General features: G+C 38.4%; 1 protein-coding gene across 8 annotated transcripts in view; it reads left to right on the forward strand.

The window, feature by feature from the left end:
* The window catches only part of LOC121870991 (pumilio homolog 2-like), a 284,265-nt gene that overhangs the window by 95,669 nt on the left and 173,858 nt on the right, over positions 1-14,738 (forward strand). Inside the window, exon 1 of one of the 8 annotated variants that reach the window (XM_042373004.1) lies at positions 1,056-1,217. The exons of the other annotated variants lie outside the window; for them this stretch is intronic. Coding sequence (XP_042228938.1) covers positions 1,194-1,217 — 24 coding nt within the window. The 5' untranslated portion in view covers positions 1,056-1,193. Of the gene's footprint in view, positions 1-1,055; positions 1,218-14,738 lie in introns of those variants that run through there. 8 annotated transcript variants of the gene reach the window in all.

Here is a 14,738-nt window from a genome sequence, read left to right on the forward strand (position 1 = left end):
GAGGTTCCCAGGGGACTGCTGAGATATATCAGCACGTGTGACAGAGCGTGGCCCACGTTCACTGTGCTCAGCTGCCAACCCACGAGTATTTGGCTATAGTTTGAAGATTTGGTTGCAAAGACTTGCTAAACAGACGTACTAACTGCATATAGAAATAAAAGTACGTCTATTTAGCAATTCTTTGCAACCAAATATTCAAACTACAGCCAAATACTTGTGGGTTGGCAGCAGAGCACAGTGAACGCGGGCCACGCTCCCTCGCACGTGCTGATATATCTCAGCAGTCCCCTGGGAACCTCTATTGAAATATCAAGATTCTCTCTCTCTCTCTCTCTCTCTCTCTCTCTCTCTATATATATATATATATATATATATATATATATATATATATATATATATATATATATATATATATATATATATGAGAAAAACAATGCTTGCAGAAACTACAAGTTATACAATATATCAACTTTTATGAGTGAAATTCGTTTGGGAAAATTACAATATTATCTTTATGAAAATTTAATTATTTATCGTCCACTGTGTATGGTAGTGTTACAAAGATGGTTTTATTCTAAATATTCAGATATGATTGACATAAGTTGTTCAAACCATAATAACTGTGCCATTAATTAGCCTATACAGGCTCAAAATTCGTATAATATTAGCATTATGGAACTCATTAATTAATTTAGCTACCATCCGACTTATATTTCTGACATTGTTGCACAAATGGTTCGGAGAATTGCAGTGACACCTGTCACCCTTTAGATTTCCCGCTCACATTGCCTCGGGAGTGGCTAGCAGACGGAATTCTTGGAAAATACGTCACACCATGTTTACCTGCGGTAATATACTTCAAGTTTTCTGAAGATTACAATTCTAATATAGTAACATTGTTTGCTGGCCATTTTTCAGTATTATAAAATACGCCAAGTTGAATTACATTTTGTTTTGGAGGTGAATTTGTGTTGTTATGGGGAGATATTTACCAGCGACGTGAGTGAGCTGCGCACTGGCGGAGCGCGCAGGTCTCACTCAGCTCTGGTCCCGTCTTTGTCTTCAGTCTGTTCCCAGATTGATCATGGAGTGAAGTACGAAGCGCGTGGCACTTGTGTGATAGCGCCTTTTGTGTATTATTTGTAAATATTGCAAGAGCTGTGTAATATAGTGTGTACATTTTGAATCGAAGTATGCGGGAGTTGAATGAAGAGATGGTGAGTACTATTCACGTTTGTGTATAAAGCGCGGGAAGTGAGTGCAACAAGTTATGCGTGCTGAGCGGCAGCCATGTTGGGATGTCTTGATTCTCCTGTTAGAATAAACCCTCACCTTTCTACCCTCGTATCTTCATTGTAGTGTTTATCTTCTTGCCACCTACACCATCCTGTACAACACAAAAATATGGTAGACGCATGAAAGTGCTCCAAACATAGGTGTTAAACGTCACTAATGCCAAGAGACGGAGTGGTTGGTATTCCTGGTTCCCGTGGCGATGCCATGTTGGGAGATGCACTGACAATTTTCTTTTAATCTCCCAAACGTTTGGTGTTAAATGAGCTTTAGTTACACCATCATACGTTTCTGTTAGATGTCCATCATTAAGTATTAAGGGTTAAAAGTTGGGTTCTCTGATAAGTTAAAGATACCAGTTGTTTTCACTTTGCTGTACCAGGTGTTGGGGGGTTTCATTCTATTGGATGTTCACTTTAAAGCCTGCAGTAGTCATGTCGTTGTATAGGGCTGATATTGATTTACTTCCTGTCATTGCCACTGTTGCGGGTTGACTTAAAGATTCGAACTAGCAAACAGATCGATTATTGCTCTCAGTAAACGAACAGTCTGAAAACGAGGATGCATCTCTAGCACCTGGGCGTCCTTAGTTTCCATGCCTTCACCACTCTTATCTTTCAGTTGGCTGCTTGATGTTCAAATTAGATTATATAATCCATCTGTCTACAGTATTTATCTCTATTTTTTTCAAATCAGTAGTTTATTTACAACTATAATCATGGTATTGTTTCGATCATTATGTATCGATTTGAATCACCAGACATTTACCACAAATGTTAGATTAACAGTCATCCAAGTAGTGTTTGTATTGAAGCAGCAAGAGCACTTAGTATTTACCCCAATGCTGTAAATAATGCTACGATGGTCCTCATTTTTTGTGATTAGTGCTCTTTGTTTTGAATACCGGTACTGTATTTAAATTCACCTCTTAATATATTATGTATGGCGTTTGAGAAATCAATTGAGTGGCATGAGTGTCGTGACAGGCCAATGTAAAATATTCATAGCAGTACTGGAGTAGTGCCGGTAACGAGCCATCCAATACAGACACTGTTTCTGTGAAGCATTTTTATAAACCATAAACAAAATCTACCTAACTATGGTATTTAAATATATTCAAAATAGGCTAAGTATTGCTGACTTATTTTGCCCGTTGGAAGAACTTGAAGTAAACTGACATGTCTCTTAATATCCAGCTTATTTAGCCAGGGTTATGACAGCATTGGTTTGGGACAAAATAACCAAATTTGTAGCAACTTACAGCATGAATGATTAAACTCATTGATCCTTAAACATATATTGTATATTTAGGGTAGGTTGAGTTTGGGTAGCTAATGCTGGGTATGTGTGTTATGAATGAGTTAGTACAGTCAGGTCCCCAAAACAATATAGCTACTTGCTTTTTTAATAAGAATTCTTGACCATGGGTGAACAAAACAGGATTTTAACCTGGTTTTTAATATGTACCAGTCAGTAAATTGAGTTCAAGCAAGCATATACTATACCAGGAGCTTAGAGGTTCTTTTCTCTTTCCAAGCCAATGCTCACAGCGATTGTCAGTTATTATATAGTGTATGTGTACGCACGTCTTTATTATCATGTTTCTGTTGTTCATCCTGTATAGACTTTGGGAGATTGGCTATCCTTTCTCTCTGGTCCTCCATCTGGATATCTTCATCTAAACTGTCAACCTATTTGAAAAAATTCTTGGTTTGTTAAGTACTGTCTGTCCTGACATGTACTAGTGCTAATACTAATCATATAAAATTTCCTTTGGGTAAGCTTGAGTCAGTACATTTGAAAAGAAATACTCTTACTGTAAGGTATCCGAATCTTGTGAAAAAGTAGGAATCTCTTATTTTTTCACTTGATGATAAAACACCCTAATACTACCATGACCAAGCACCCTATTTAGCAATCGGGAGTTTAATCATCAGGTGAAATAAGCTGGGGTTCCTAATATTCATGAAATCTAAATGTTTTTTTTTATATTCAGACGCATTAGAAAAACCAATCCAGTCATGTAATTTAATAGATATCAAAGTGTGTAAACAATTAGCTACAGTGTGTACTGTGTACAGTTCTACTGTATTTATATTTTAACTTGAGACTGAAAATGTAGGTCAATTATACAGTATACCACTTACAAAATGCAATGCACAAATGTACCAGACACTATACTACTGTATAGCTATTGGAGGCATGCTTGCTCACTGCACCAATGATTAATTTTCTATTAGTGTAGTGTTGTTTACTTTAGACTAACTTTGGTTTATGAAGATGGTTATTATTATTGAGTATGTCCTGATGTGTATGTACTGTATGCTGGCAAATAGCTAGTGAAAAGGCAAAGGACCTTGGTTGATTAAGTACCGTGATTATTGTAAAATTTCCCAATTGCATCTTGTTTATTTATTATTTGTTCTGTACCTTTCTCTGAAGTATGATATCCATGTCAAGTGCAACTGAAATATTAGGCTTTCCAATACTGTTTTTTATGCAGTTGTCTCATTGAAATAGAGGTAGCTTATTTTATATGGTTAGTACAGTATGGACTACAAATGATATTCAAAGAAATTCTAGTTTCTGTACATGACTGAACTATGATAGAGAGAGCCCTCCACAACAGTGCTGTACAGTACTTAGGTAGCTAATGGACAAGTAGGTAGCTAATGGACAAGCACTTTGATTCAGAGCATTATTATTTACTTGGAGTGTATTATTTTGAATGCCTTTATGACTTTGTCACATATCTTGGTAATACAGTATTTTGATTGTTTTAATTGCTGTTCCTTGATAACCGTCTCTCTCTCCTTATAACATTATCTTACACATGGAAAAAAATAGTGATTAAGACTTGTTTGTAGAGTTGGGACACACATCATCTTGTAAACATAATGCAAAAATGTTTCCAAATTAGCCTGGCAGTAATAATCCTATAATGATTAATTGTACTTTATAGCTTCAGGGTAATGAACAAATGATTTTAAAATGATGAAAATTTTGTACATTTGAGAAGACGAGTAATTATTTTGCGGTAAACGTGAAAGACCTTAACATAATCAGTGAAGCAAAAAAGTATTTAACAAAGTGGTTGTTTTGCTTGAATTGCAGGCAAACCGCAAGTTGGCCAATTTATTGTAAATGTGGGCAAACAGTGTGTTGGTGGTTTTACTAATATTGGGGGCAAGTTGGGTTGGATTATTCCATTCTGTATTTGAAAGTGGGTCCTGTAAGCCTGATGGCTTATTAGGGGCAATGCAGGTACAATACACCATACAGTTACAGCTTTTTCTGGTGTACTGTACAGTAGGTAGCACATCTGGGATTGCACTCAACTATCTTCAGTTTCTCCTGTATCCATTTACATGAACTGAGGGTGTTGGCATGAAGCAGCAACACTGAAGACATAAGAATGACGTGTAAATACTAAAATCAATACATACATGCTTCACTAGGTATTGCACTTGCTGTAATGTGGATTTAAATGGGGCATGGCCAAGTAATAACATGGTACCACAGTGCTGTGGGCAGTTTTTTATTTTTTTTATTGGTAAGGAGTGTTGGTGACAAGTGTCAATGGTAGGAGAGGCATCTAGATAAGAACAGTTATGTTGGGTTGGAGGGGATGGTTTTTCACCTCATTGTTGCCTGACTTGGTGGATGCATACGTAACTCAACTAAACGTTTTGCAGTGAACATCATTATCAGAGTTTACTTTCACATGATGCTGTCTTTAAGAGGGGATCAAGTTTGCTAGTTTTCCATACAATTTTTTTCAAGTAAATTGAAACAGAAGATGAAAATTACCAGAAAGTTAACTAGTTACATCTTTGGGTGAGTGGTGTCACTTTTATGAACACACTACAGGGGTATTTGTGTTACTCAGCTACACCTGGGTAGGGGGACATGTGTGTACGACCCTCCTCTACCATCTTCAAAACTGTGGACCGACCCACAGGTGGCGAGTCGTGTTCATGCCCTCGTAAAGGGATATAAGATAGTGTATGACTATTCCCTACCAAATTTCACCTCATATCTTCAAAACTCTGAACCGACCTCTGGGTGAGGAATCTTGGTGATCCCTAGCGGTGCTGAGCTGTCCCTTGTAGAGGAACAAGAGGTAGTACATAACTATCCCCTATCCGTCTCTATCTTCAAAACCGTGGAAATGCATCTGAACTGTAGGCAGCGGTGTGGGTGCATATTCGTCCTCTACGCTGACTGTTCTTCAGGCTCATATTAATGTTTATCAGTTTTGATGTCATTATTCTTAAACACTGGGTCTTAGATCCGTATGCAAGAGATAGAACAGGCACTCCTTCATGCAGTCTCCTTTCTCATATCACTTCTTTTTTATCTGGGGAGGGGGGGGGATGTTCGTTAGCTTATCTTTTTTCCTTGTTGAAAATTGCCCGTGTATACATGAATTCATGCTCAACCCCTAGCTCATCTCCATTCCTAATGACATTGGATGTAATATATTTTCCTTCCTTATCAAACATAAGGTTCATTTTCCAACATTTATCTTTGAACTTCATCAAAATACTGTACAATACTCTACCGTAGTAGGCCTAACCTTCCATTCTCTCAAGACTGGTAACACACAGCATCATATTGCATCTTAGTTTCGTCATTGTTACCCTATTTTTTAATACATATCACTTGTTGATCCATACTTAAAAATAACGTACAGTGCAGTATACTGTACTGTATATACAGCTATTCCCCGACTTACGAACACCCGGACATACGACCACCTCAGTCGTACCAAAATTTTGTCAAATTACGTATTTTCGAGTCCCAACTTCAATGATTGCACTGTGTACTGACAAAATTTTCGTTTGTAATTCACTTTAAAATGGCTGTCAAGCTTAAAAGTGAGAGTTTTGTGGTGCTGAGAAGAAAAAGAAACACCCATTTTAGATTTTCTTTGTATTATACAGTATAAGCATTTTCGACTTACAACATGGAATTTGGGTCCCTAACCCCGTTGTAAGTCGGGGAGGAGCTGTACTGTACTTCAAGTAACCGAGGTGACATAATGTAAACCTCACCCCTTCATTATTTCTAATCACATGTATAGTTCAGTACTTTAATTTAGTGGCTACCTAAGTTAAAGCCACACCTAATAAAATCTTTCTCCAAAAGCAGAACAATACGATGGATTTAGTGCTTTATTCGTCATATTCAGTACAGGTACAGTTGCAGAAACGTGTTCCCACACCCCTGGTAACCCGTGTCTCCAAATGGCCACCCTATGTGACCTATAGCAAATCTATCCACCAATCACGCTCATCGTTACAGGAACACTGCCCACTTATTCATAAATAGTTATACCACCACACTCAATACAGCGACATTGCTGTTTGGAGATGGGGTGTAGGAACACGTAAAATTTTCTGCAACTGTGTATTATTAAAATTTAAATAATGCTACTTTTAATTAAAAAAAAATACTGAACGGGGTTTATTCATAATTTTCATTTTAAGAATACTAACGGGGGTATATTCATCCCCAATCTTTACTGTTTCTAGACGTTTTACGAACATAATCGACCACCCATGTTTAATGGTATTATTTTATCCAATTACAGGACAGTATACTACATCTGCATTGAAATTTTTCTGTTCTGTGTATTGTACTTATATATTGTACTAAATATCTGGAAAAATAATATAAAAACCTGTACTGTACCCGGTTGGTGTATGACTTAAGATTAGTCAACATAATGTAGTTTTGCAGCAAATGAGGATCCATATACTGTACATGTATAGTTATACCCTGTACTGTACATCTATTTAGTGTTGACTTCGAACATTTGCAAAAGTGAAAAGATGAAACAAATCTTCGTACTGGTTATATACTGCGTAATTTGGTAATGTGTACAGTGCATTCGTATATAGGCTTATGGAAATGTTGTACAGTATAGTTCCTTATGAAGCTAACACCATGGCACTGTATAAGTACAGTACAGTGCAGACTCAATAGTAATAGTCTGGTCATTGCATATTGAAATACAGTACAGTACCTTCTTTGCTTATGATGTCACACAGCTTGCTATTATAGTTAAAATTTTTGGATTTACTTCAAATTTACAGTATGCTCTGTCACAGTCAATGCCATTTTCATTAATCTTATGAACAGTTTTTGTAATGCTTCTATACTATCTGCACACTGGTTAATTAATGGCCTATACACTACTTATAAACAAATACACTAGGTCAATACCTTTGTGTGCTCTGGTCGTTTAGGAGTATGAAAACAATTTACTAATCAATGACTTGTCCAATTTTTGCCAGAATTGACTTGAGTCTGATTGCAGCATTAATGGACCATTGAGCATTGCCAAACTGTGGCGAGGACTTGTTAAAATTAGATACAATATTCTGACGTTTTGCCATTTAGAATGATATACTGTACTGTATAGAGTACATACCTGGTACGGTAATTGGCTTCGATTGCTTACAGCAGAGGGCTGGGATAATATGAGCATTAAAGGAAAGGATTTACTGTACTATATGGTGACAGTAGTGCTAGTTGAATGTTAGGAACGGATCGGGGGATGTATTGGTCCTGGGGTCCGGACCCTTTTCATCAGAAAATTCCAATACCTTTCTTTAATGCAGTACAGTATTGTACATGTACTCATGTGTTTTTGTATAGTAAAAAGTAATTACTATTTACTTCAGAATATCTCCAAATATCAAGTGCACATGGCTTCGAAATGTCCATGATATGTTGGTCTGATTTAAACAAAATATATACCCCCCCCCATCCCCAAGCTGGATGGGCGCGCTGTGCTCGCCATGTTCCCCCGTTCACAACTTCTTGGACCCCCATTTTGATATTCCTGGATCCGCCCCTGAATGTGTAAACGAAACCGGTTGTTATTCCGTAGATGGAACACGGCAACATGTAACAGTAAAGGCCATGGTAACTGTTGTTGTTTGCTGGTGTCATTCAGAAAGGTGAGATGCTGACACAGTTTGTTGAGATCATTTGTACTTTTTGGCCCTTCATTTTTTGTGGAGGCAATTGATATTTACCTTGCCGAAAGCAAATGTTAAATAGCTTACGATACTGTACATAGTTTTTTTTTATTTACCTGTTGAATAATACATTTTTGAAAGCAAATCGTTTAAATTGTCTTAATTGTTCTTAAAGGCATATCACCGGTATAGGTGGTGTAATTCACTGTCAGGGTCTTGATGGATTGATTGATTTACCGGAAATGCTAAGGTATGTCAAGGTCCTATTTTCTTAGTCACATAACATTACATACGCAACAGTGTCTGTCATTGGTTAATCCGTAAACGTTCATTTTGCATAGGTAATATGGCCCCTTCGGTCATATTACCCAAATCCTCCTGTCTGCTTGTTTGTTGTCAATTCTTTTGTTGTTTTTCTATACTTTTATTTTGCTCTCTATTATTCCTTTCTCTTGTTCTTGTCTCACGTTCTTCGCTTGTTCTTACACTTGTTGTCTTTCAAAGATTCGATTTAAACATTTTGCCACCCACCATGGAGAAAATTTTCAACTTATTGTTGCATAATGTTTTGTTTGGTGATGACCAGTATAATAGTTCGTTAAGCGAGCGTGTAGACTAGAGCGTGAGAGGTTGGAGGTGTGGGTGACGCTGGGCATGTGACCAGTGGGGATGCGTGTATATTTTTAGAGGCAACATATGGCTGAGGGCGGTTGAGAATTCACTTCCCCTCCTTTGTTGTCTGCCCGGCCATGTCCTACATCACGAAATTTTCGACTTGCCTATGGGCATGGAAATAGCAGTGGAACAGGTGTTGTAAGGTGTCCGACCTTGGGTTCACGCGAGCACTTGTTGGGGTTTGCCAGCACGTGAGGCGCAGACCGAGTGCCATCCGATTGGGCGACACCCGTTATGGAAGCTAATGACATAATTTTTTAATCACTGCCCGGTACAGTGTTTTTATGTATATTTTTATATAAACTTAATATTTACTGTATGAATTATTTTCCAGTCAGAGGAAAGAGACTGGTAAGTCTTACATAATTAGGAGACTGTGTTGGCAGCGGGCATGTACCGGTAACTAAGGGGCGCCATCCCTCCATCTTGCACCCCCTACCGTGGCTGGTGGGGATGCCACTATGGAGAGGGCCGCCAGTCGTCTGTTTGCTTTGTGCCAGGAGAGGGGACCCCATTCTCGTTGTGCTCATGTGCGGTTGTAACCTCCTCACTGGTGTCTGCGTGGTCGTGAGTTAAGACGCAACTAAAGGTGCTGTCTCGCGAGAAAGCAGGTTCCTGGTTGTGGAGACGAAATTAAGAAGCACGTGTGACGATGCCGGTGGTGTTTGCTCTGTTGCCGTGCACCCTGCCGCCTTGTACACACGCCGCCGTGCCAGCCAAGGTACTGTTATGAGTAGCGTCTGCCCACAGTTACCATCTGGTATCAAAGGTGTAGGCCTAACCAACCGGTTTTGAGCAGAGATACCCGACGTACATAAAACTTTTCCTCATGGAGTTTTGCCATTCTGAATTTTGTGTGAATACGTAATTACTGTATGGCCCCTCTTGTTCTTTGTTTACCAGCAGTTTGTTCAGCGCTTTGGAACCTAGGGACGTGAGGGTCATAAAATTAAGACTGACTTGGGGGATAACTACGATGGTCCCCTTAATGATTTCATTTTCTTGTTTGAAGAACACAGAAAGGTCTTTTGAATAAAGGTGTTTTAATGCTATAGGCGTATATAATTAGCTTAAGACTGATAGATCTACCAAAATATATACGGTATACTGTATAGGATATCAAAGTGCAGAATAGTAAGGAGAGATAGAGCACTTTTATGGTCAAATACTATGTCGGGAAAAGTAGAGACCACTCGGTAAGAAGAATTGTACCGGGTATGAGAAGTGTGCCAGTCTTGATTGGTGTTGTCTTCTGTGAGTTGAAGATAAATCTGTTGATTTTAGTATCTCGAGGCTTCATATTCAGTATTTTTGTTCAATTTTTATTATTTTGATAATAGGTTTGTGCTATTTACTACTGTGATAATTTTATGCCTTTATTATTCGAGTACTGAACTAAGTGCATTGAATGTCATGGTTGGTTACCAACTTATGTATTAATGCATAGATTACGAATCATTATAATGCATCTACAAGCCAGGTGTTCAAGATTCATCATGATAAAGGGTCCCTGCTGCAGGAAACAATACGAAATTATTTTTATTGCTACGTATGGGCATTGTCCTTCATAAGTGAAATGGCGGAAGTCATTTATTTGGCTGGTGTGAGGGTCGACGGTGTTCATTGAGATCTGTTGTGGCCAGGGGTCGATTCTTGGTATTGATTACGTGTTCAGTATGGATGCGAGTGGAGCGGTTAGGACCCTAGCTGCCTTGTCATGTCTCTTGCTATAATGTGAATGAGGATGGTTTTGTAAAAAAAAAAAAAGCACGGTTTTATTTAACACTAATTTGGGAAGGGGAGTGGATAATACTGCTTTAATATAAAACACTAAAGCCTACAACGCACGCTCAAACTTTTCGCACAAGCTAGTCTTTGCAAACAAACGTGTGCAGGCTAGGCTAGTTCAGAGTAGTTGCTCAATTCTCATCAGTAGCACATCATGTGATTATAAGTGATATTTTGTATTTATTCAAATTGATTCATAAGAATAGTACTACATATTACTAGTATTGAGAAATAAAAAGACACGGAGTTTATCTAAAATAGCTATAGTTATTATAGCCTATATTGGACACTGGCAACTTTGGTAGGTAGCATCTACAGTAGTTCCCGCTCAGTTATCAGCTGTAGCGTCGAGATTTACGTCGCTATTCCAAGTGATTAATATATGATTTCATCAGATTACTATAATGAGCCATCATTAGAAAAAAATACAATATCAAAGGAAAAAAATCTGAGGTGGCAATCAATACCTTTCTTCGTCCATTCGAAGAATTTTGCTGACCAATTTACATTTACTTTCTTTCCAAATTAGTTTTGTTTACTCTTATCACCACACGCCTGAGCACAAATAAATAACAGCTCTTCTGAAATCTGAGGAAACTAATACAGTATACTGTAGCTGAGCTATTTACGTAGACATGTCTGTACCGTGTAGAGGGAAACGCCATAGTTCAGGTTTGTTTGTTCAGCTAAGTTTGAGCAAACGTTGAGCGTGTAACAGCCTTTAAGATGGGAAGGATCTGGTATAGGACTGAGGTCACTGCCAAATGCTTAATTTCCTATGGTGAGATGGACAGGAGGTATATTGGCCGTCAAAGGGTCAGTGATATGTGATTTGATTTTTGCAGCCGTCGGTCCATATCACGGTTTCCGGATATCTTCAAAATACCCTAATTGATTAACTGATATTGTTTTAGTCTTGATACACTGTAGGTCAGATGAGAGTCGTTAAAAAAGTTCAATATATACATGAAACCCATTGGTATTCCCTGTAACTTCTATGGTTTTAAGCTCGATTCACACTAGCCCATTTTGACTGCTGCGTCTGACGTCATAGATATCGATTACGTCACGAAAACGTTGGTCCGTTCAGACGGGGAGCTAAAATGTAAACAAACATGGACTATGATAACCTTCGCTGTGCTTTTTTCCTCGCGTCTACACACGGGGGCCCTAGCTAGTAGTGGTCACGACAATTACTAATTGATCGTCCACATGTGGTGAAGTCTTTCCTTATTTACCCAATGGCCACCTACTAGAGGTGGCCATGCCGAGGGAAGGAGGCCAGTGACCTTTGAAGGATCTCGCCATTGTTCCTGATAATTTTGTTAGGGTTATTTTGAAACCTAGCATTATTTTCGATTCCACAGCTTTTGGTGGTAGATATATTTATTATTTATTCATTAAAGTTAAAACCCATTTCTACTGAAAATGAGTACAGTATCATAAGAGGAAAACAGACCCCTGAAAGTATGGTTTTTGTGCAAAGTTGTCGTACCTTCAAAATCTGTATATCATCATTGTATTGCATCTTTTCATTTCCAATATGAATATTTACTATGCATATATTTTGATTAATGATATTACTTAAGTTTACAATTATTATTTGACTAAATTTTAACGTGAATCTCCGACTAATTTCAATAACATAGACATGCATAAGCGCTTTCTGTCACAGGCAAGATGAAATTAGTCATCTTTCCCCCCGCGTCGACGGGTACGTTAGAAACGGGCAGCAGACGTTCCCTGATTCCAAAGGTCTATATACGTTGACGATTCCCACACTACGTCCACCAAACGGGCCGGTATAATTGCTATGTGACGTCAGAGACTGCCGTCAAAACGGGGCAGTGTGAATCTGCCATTAGAGGTTTAAGGCTTACAGGGAAAGGGGTGGGAGTGAATCTAAACTTTGTAAACCATTCTGTCACGAAAGAATGGATGGGGGGGGGGGTCTGAACAACAAGGTGCAATGCTATTATCTGTGGGGACTTATGTTGATTATGTTAGTACTGTACAGTACTTAATAGGTTTTTTTTTGCTAATGTCGCCGAGACCCAAAGATGGAAGCCATAAAGATAGAGTATTCCGTTAAGGGTCAGAATTATCCAGCATCAAAACCATAGCCTTAGGTTGGAGGGACTAAACATAGTTTACTCCGAATATATTGTCTCGGATTGTCGCAAAGATTAGAATATTGGTTTTGACCTTAATCCGTGAACGAACGTTGTAGAAGATTTGTGCGTTGAAGTTTAATTTTGATAAGTATATATTTTTTAACAATGGTGTTAATTATTTGGACTAGGATAATGATAAACGATACAACTTCTTTTAGATGCTCTGAAACAACAGGAAACACATTATTCCTAAAAATAAACACTGGTCAAAGTGTTGTCTGTTGTTTATCATCGAAAATTAAAGGTATATAATTATGACAGTGGCATTATGAATAGATGAACCTGGGAAACGAACAGCGTGAGGTCCAAGTTAGGTGGTTGAGGGGGATGGGCGGGGTGGATCTTCCGGGAGATTTGTAAAGGAAGTCGATGTGTTGTGGGGTTTCTGTCCTTGTTGACCAAGCCGCTTCAAGTTAACCCAGTTGGTGTTGATTGTTATTTGCTATTAATTTTGTTACCTTTATCTTATTTTAACCACGAATTGTGTCTACCATAAGTGGTGTATGTCAGTAGCTTAGGCCTATACTGTACAGTAGTTTAAATTAGAAACAAGTATAAGGTAGTTTTTGAGTAAGAAACAGGTAGTATTCTGTACTTGGAAATCAAAGTGAATTGCTCTTTTACACTTCAAGCGGGAGTTTCTATTTAATAATTTCGGTAAAAAAAGGGGGGGGGGGGATCGCCTACCGTATTCCCCTAGAATGACCTTAATTATGAAGCATGTTTCGTTTGTGTTATACAGTATTCGGTGATGCGTATCATTAACTTTAGGCTACCATAATGTTTTCGGGGCATGTTCATAGCACAATGATGTAAAGTGTGTTCTTAGGTGACCATCCCTTGAGCAGACAACAGTGTAGCTGGGTGTACAGTAATAGTGGTGGCTATAATGTTCCTCACTGTGGTTAACAACACTGAGATAATAGTTATGAAAAAAATTATATTGCTACAATATTTTAGCATAAATCATATACAATATTTGATTCTCGTAACATTCTCATACAGAACCTGTATAATGAGTACCGGTACGTCTCATTACATATTTGTCCATGTTTGCTAGAACATTAGAAGTACTGGTATAGACCACTGAAAAAAAAAATTAAATGGGAGGTTAATGATGTTTGAGTTAGGAGCCAGAATGTGGTGGGTTAAGCCGGTGCTGGGCCGGGGATAACTGGCAGCTGTGTCAGCGTCTTGCACGGCTTGGCTCTCGGCAAGCACTTGCTTGCCCCACATTTAACTTACACACACGGGCTGGCTAATAGTCCTTGGTTTTACCTGGGAGGACGCCACTAGTCCGGCATACCAGTGAATGCTTGGGTTTAGTCATCGTACCCTCGCCACTGTTATCTTTCCCCTTTTCTTATAGCTTTTGAGGATGATACGGAATATTTATTTAGTTCAGTTGATAGTTTCCAATTGATTGAGAGTTCACTTTCGTAATTGAATAGAAAAAATGTTTATTATATAGTCATTATTCAGCATTATTTTCCCAGTGTGTATGCACGACTGTTCGTCTTTATAAGGGAGAATTGTTTAGGTGTTGCTGGTAGCTATATGTTGGAGCTGTGGCTTACGTCATTCTTGCCCACTGAATACCGTTCACTGTCTAAAAATAGCAGCGGGTAGTAAGATTGTTTTGTTTTTTCCGTTGCTCAATATGTATAGTATTTGTTTTATTGTTCCCTGCCGCCTCACCGGGGGAAGGGGTAACTAAGATTGGCGAGCGTCCAGGTGTTTGCCAGACTTCGTGAGGACGGTAACTCGACAAAGAATAACACCAATAAACTTTAATATGTAGATGTATCAGAACATG

Source organism: Homarus americanus, unplaced genomic scaffold (genome assembly GCF_018991925.1).
Source record: "Homarus americanus isolate GMGI-L3 unplaced genomic scaffold, GMGI_Hamer_2.0 scaffold52512, whole genome shotgun sequence".
NCBI classification, from domain to species: Eukaryota; Metazoa; Arthropoda; class Malacostraca; order Decapoda; family Nephropidae; genus Homarus; species Homarus americanus.